The 6,000-nt window shown below is 38.7% G+C and overlaps 1 protein-coding gene across 5 annotated transcripts in view; it reads right to left on the bottom strand.

The window, feature by feature from the left end:
- Positions 1–395: 395 nt before the first annotated feature.
- vps54 (VPS54 subunit of GARP complex) overlaps positions 396–6,000 on the bottom strand; it is a 97,071-nt gene continuing 91,466 nt past the window's right edge. For all 5 annotated transcript variants that reach the window (XM_072581574.1, XM_072581578.1, XM_072581576.1 and 2 more), the window contains exons 22-23: positions 4,094–4,188; positions 396–1,668 (exon numbers count right to left, since the gene is read on the bottom strand). In XM_072581574.1, coding sequence (XP_072437675.1) covers positions 1,563–1,668; positions 4,094–4,188 — 201 coding nt within the window. In that variant the 3' untranslated portion in view covers positions 396–1,562. The remainder of the gene's footprint in view (positions 1,669–4,093; positions 4,189–6,000) is intronic.

Genomic DNA, 6,000 nt, shown 5'->3' with positions numbered 1-6,000 from the left:
TAAACAGGTAGGAACGGAGGGATACTGACCAAGTTCAGGCAGGTGGCATCATGATTGGCACAGATATGGTGGGCTGAGGGGCCTGTTCCTGAGCTCTATTGTTTTATGTTCATTTCTGAACATGTAATTATAAATAAACTCTAACTTGAGCATTAAGCTTTATTTCCAGTCTGGTAGCAAACCAAAGGTCAGATTGCAGGTTTGAAGAGAAAGTAAACTTGGTTTCTGGCTATGTAAATACAGCTGAGGCAAATTTAACTATCAAATCTATCAAAGATCTGCAGAGCAGAAGAACTTGGACATTCAGTGTGGGAACAAAAAATCATCATGTTACAAGACTGCAAAGCAAAAATCAAAACTAAATAATTTCCAATTAACTTTTATTTTGAGATTTCAAATTAAAAACATTAGGATTGGAGAAACATTACTATTAGATATCAATAAACCCCTCAGCAACCTTGGATTTCAATATTATTTTAATAGCAGCACAAATGGAGATATGGTCAGTCTTCAGTGCCACCAATGTTTCATTAGGCACTCTCAGTAAATAAGGATTTCACTCTCACAGCCCAAACTGCAGCTTGTTGGACTGTAAGAGAAATCAACCGAGGCACTTGTCTGTATCGAGGCATTGACTGCTGACTCTGATTACTAATGGTGCAAACCTCCCACACAACTGATAGAAACAAACCTCAATCCAACACAATTTTATGGAAAGGTCTGAAACTGATAAAATAAACACATCTTAACCAAACCATTACATAAAAACCCAGTGAGGCATTTTAAACATAAAGTACTTCCCGTAAGCACTTCTAAACAGAAACCAGAAGCTGCCGTTCAACAAAAGGAAATTTGTTAATGTGCCCCAAACAGGGAAATAAGCTTTTATTACAAATATATCATAATGGCTGGCTTCTGTTGTTTTAACAAAGGTGCATTGAGGATAGAATAGTTAAAATAAACCCTGAAATGCTTTGATTTTAAAGTTTGGGTTATCAGCAAGCTGTGGGGTATAGGAAAATGTACATTTTGATATGCAACCACCACTCCAAAAGATTTTTAAAATCCATAGAAAGGTCTGTAAAAAAATAAAGCTCCTAGATAATTAGCAACCCCACATGGATAAGAAACAACCAATCCATTTTTATGAATTGTTAATGTTGCAAGAACTTACAACTGTTTAAAAGGTATTTTATAAACCGTACCATCATTAGCTATCCTTTCTTCTAAACATATAGTGTGATTGCACATGAGGTTTTACATACAAATAATCCGATGCAAAGCATCCTTTAGTGCTACAGTCCGTCTTCCAGTAAAGCCAGAGGTCATGTTTAGTCCTGCATTTGGTCCATAGAAACTTGAGTTTCGGTTTGAAACGATTGAAAAATGATGACTGATCAGTTGATCACTGCCGTCACAAGGACATTTGCAGCAGCACACTGCCCAGTTTGGCCTGTCGAGATGCTGTTTCAGTGAAGTACTGTCTTTACGAAGTTCACGGCAGTGAAGGCATAGGATCATCATGAGATATCTGTGTGTGCACAGCAGCATCCTTCAGAATGTCACCTCTTCGGTTCCCAAATTTCTATCATATTAACGTCCAAATTCTCAAGACCTTTTAATGCTTGGATATTTCCAGTGTAAAAAGCAAGATCTGATGTAACTAGCCTGCAGATGAAACATATTAATTTCCCGATCATCTTTCCAGTATTCAACAGCGTGATTCCCACAACTAGTACATTGCTCAATAATAAATCTTAAGAGCAACTCCTCTCCCTTCACTTGTAAGAAAAGTACCACAATAATCATGGGTGATTTTAATCTATTCTTAAGAAATAGAATCAAATTGGCTAGGGGAGCTCAGATAGTGTGTTCATTGTGTGGTTTGGATTCAGTTTCCTGCAGCAATGTGTTCTAAGATTGACCAGAGAACATGTTGCACTGGATTGGGTCATGTGAAACAAGATAAGAATAATTAATAACCTAATTGTAAAGGCACCCCAGGAAAGAGAGTTCATAAAACAGCAATGTTTTCATTCAGTTTGAGGGAGAGAAAGTGGATCACATTCTACTGTTGTAAACTTAAACTATTACAAAGCCTGAGAACAAACAGGGAAACTAGATTAAAGGATAAATCTGTAGAAATATACTGGCAGACTTTTAAAGATATATCTCAAAATACTAAGCAAGTATATATCCCAGTGAGAAAAAAGATTCTAAGGGAAGGGTACGTGGCTAATGGTATAAGTCAAAATTGTACTGAACTGATAGAAAGTTAGTTTAGAGGGAGTCTAGGAAAGTAATGATGGAAAATAAGGAACTAGCAGAATAAGGAAATGAACTGATATTTCACATCTTTGTCAGTAACAGTGAACACAAAGAACATCACAGAAATAATAGTAAATCAGAATTAGATCGGGAGCAGGGAACTTTAACCAATTCTAGTAACCAGGGAAAGGGTACAGAGAAAATGATTAGAACTAAAACCTGACAAGTCTTTGGCCCTGCTGAATTTCAGATTCAGATGTTAACATGACTAACTGCTGAGATAGTGGATGCTACAAATTGTACAGAGCATTGGTGAGACCACATCTGAAGTACTGTGTACAGTATTGGTCTCTCTGTTTAACGAAAGAATATAATCCCATTTTCATTTGCTCATTGTTTGGTACCTATAATGAGGGGTTGAGGCAGGTGGGAGGTGCTTTTCTCCACAGGCTGGGCTAGGCATTGACCCAGCAGAGTTTCCAAGAATAAGAGGGGTCCTCATTGAAAGGTAAAAGATCATGAGCTGTTTTGACAGGAATATTTCATAGAGTTTTACAGCATGGAAACTGCTCCTTCAGCCTATTGTGTCCGCGCTGGTCATTATGGGGCTGTATTTAGACTTAGAGGATATGGTTTAAAAATGCATTTCCTGTTTCAGAAAAAGACAGGCAAGAATTTCTGCTCTGAGCTTACTGGACTCCTAGAGCAAGCTATAGAGACTGGGGTTTGTTGAATATAGCTGAAAATGTGTTGCTGGAAAAGCGCAGGTCAGGCAGCATCCAAGGAGCCAGAGAATCAACGTTTCAGGCATGAGCCCTTCTTCAGGGTTTGTTGAATATATTCAAGGCTGAATTACACAGACTTGCAATCAACAAGGGAAGCGTAGTTCAAACTCCATTTATATTAGCCACGATCTTATCGAACAGCAGAGTGGCCTACATCTGATCCCAGGGCCTAGGTCATCCAAACACTTCCCCGTGGCCAACCTTTACACAGGCAGGAACAATAACACTCTTCAATGCCATTATTAACTTCATGTCCTGTTACTAAGACATTACAATGAGGAGTCTCTAAGAATTATACTGGTTCCTTTGGGCACAAGGAATTATAAGCATGTTCTGAATGTTACATTGGATTTACATAACAATGATTGGTATCCCAATATAAGAAGTTAAAGTGAGTTAAAATCTGCTTAGTTATAGATGCTGAGCTCAGCACTGAATTATTAACAAACTTTTTTGTGATAAACCCATTTTCAGTTGTACTAACCGAGCACAACATTATCACACAGAGAGATGATGGAGTTTTTCTGTAAGGCAGTAAATTGTATTTCAGTCATTTTTCAAACTGGCCACTTGAATTGGTTCCTGGCAGATATATTCAGTGGGATACAGTTCAAGGCACCACCACCACCTTCTCAAGCATTAATTAAGGGATGGGCAATGGATACTGTTCCAGTCAGCAGCATCTGCACATCCACAATAAATACAGGACAACCTCTGTATCCGCGGAATTGTTTTCCGCAGTTTCAGTCCCTCGCGGTTTACCATGGCCTGAACATATTACAGGGAACATTCCAGAACCAGGGACCAGGAGGCTGTTGGCAAGGTAGGTTTCCTATTTAAATGAATAGGTTCACACCTATCCGTGGTCGGTCATGGAATGTATCCCCCATGGGGTCAGGGGGAACTACTGTACACTTTTAAAAATGAAAGTTAGTTTGAGTAGAAACTTGAAAAGAGAAAAACAACACATCTCAAAGTGGGTACAAACAAACCCCAGTTAGAGTCAAACTAGATGTTCACAAAACCACAAAGGCACAAACCCATGCAAAGGTCCTCCATCATTCACAACATTTAAACGTATTAGCTGTCTCTTCAGGTGAATTTTAAAGCTGGAATTAATTCTCAAGAACAGCATCTGGGGAAGAAGAGAGATAAAAAGAAGTGCATGTTATAGCGATAGCTACTGTCAAATACGAAATTAAGTTTCTTGCAGAAGGATAGAGTCACACAACTGGGCAAATCCTCGGCATAATATCACAGAGGAGTTGCACCACCCTCAATTGATATTTGTTGTGTCAAACATTCTTAAAACAGTTCACGAGAGGACAAGGACACAGTTAAAACCAGTACCACAACCTTCAGGTCACCTTTTATGGATGTTACTGAGTAACCACTGGGAGGCAGGATGGGAAATTCATGTTTATACTTCAAGTCAAAGTAGACAGTTTGCCCTAGTAAGCATCAATGATTCTGAATACTCACAGACAACTTAATACAACTGCCAAACTTCAATACCACTTCAATCATCAATAACATTGAATTGGTCATCAAATCCACAGCAGCTGTTCAATTCTTAACCTAGATTTGGATTTATTCTTCAAAGTATAATGCAGCCATGACACATTGATCAAAAACAATTAAAAATGATCTTTTACAATACTTAAATTGTAACTGTCAAGAGGGAATTGGATGAATCGTAAAGATATAAGGAAAGAGTAAGAGAGTAAGACGGAGTTTTTGAAGAGCTGGTAAAGCACAATAGGATGAATAGCTTCCTGCACGTCATCATGCTTAGTCAATTAGCTTAGAATTATTACAGCAGTGAAACCACTGAATGGCGTATCAGAGGAGCTTTGTTACGAAACTGTGAAGATACCAACTGGCTGCCCGAGAGAGCAAAATCCTTGAATATTTTAGTAATTTAAGTGTTAGTGGAATACTGTAAGATTAGTTATTTACCATCTCGTCACTATGAGGCTGTCAAACAACATTGAGCATGCCGAGAGGTTATGTTATCAGTGCATTGCATAAACTGAACTTAAATAATACTCTTCATGAATGAAGTTCTTTTCATTCAGCTTTGTGCCTGTCCTCAAAGTACTGATTCACTCTACAACAGCTCAGGCTCTAATGAAATCTCCCTGATATAGCCAAGACTATTCTAGATCTGCAGACAGCTTCAATGAGTACCCTGCACCATCTCACCCTCTCTCACACACACACACACAGGAGAAGGATTAACAAGAAGTTCCAGCCCAGGAATTCCTTAACTCAGTTCTGACTTCACTAGATGAAGAGCAGTTCTCTGAAAGCTAGTGATTTTAAATAAACTTGCAGGACTACAACCTGGTGTTATGTGATTTCTGACTTTGTTCTCTCCAGTCCAACACTGGCACCTCCACATCGCAGACCAAGACAGCCAGGGTTAGGGAGAATTTCCTATCGTTCCCTCTCTTGATCACCATTAGCAATGTGCACTAAAACGGAGAATGTGGGCTATCAGATAAGCAGAGGATTGAATTCAGCACACGTGATTTTCATGGTCCAATTACTTGCTGACATTTCTTGTTAAATCAATATTGATGAAACCAGGAACCAAAAAATTCTAAATATTTTGTAGTTTTAATTTCAATGTGAATCAGAATCAATGGAAATTGCACACAAACTAACAGCCAAATGATACTTCAAATAGCAAGTGCACTGGACTCTGGGGCATCCCAGCAGATTGGAAAACAGCTAAGATTATGCCACTGTTTATAAAAAGGAAGGTAGACAAAAGATGGAGGATTATAGACCAGTGAGCTTAACCTCTGTAGTGGTGAAGATTCTTGAGTCTATTATTAAGGAAGAAATACCAAGGTATCTCGATAGAAATTGTCCTGTCGAACAGATGAAATCTTTGAAGACACTTTGAGCAAGGTGGCCAAAGGGGACCCAGTAGATGTGG

Source organism: Chiloscyllium punctatum, chromosome 11 (assembly GCF_047496795.1).
Source record: "Chiloscyllium punctatum isolate Juve2018m chromosome 11, sChiPun1.3, whole genome shotgun sequence".
NCBI classification, from domain to species: Eukaryota; Metazoa; Chordata; class Chondrichthyes; order Orectolobiformes; family Hemiscylliidae; genus Chiloscyllium; species Chiloscyllium punctatum.
This window is presented reverse-complemented; position numbering and strand designations above follow the sequence as displayed.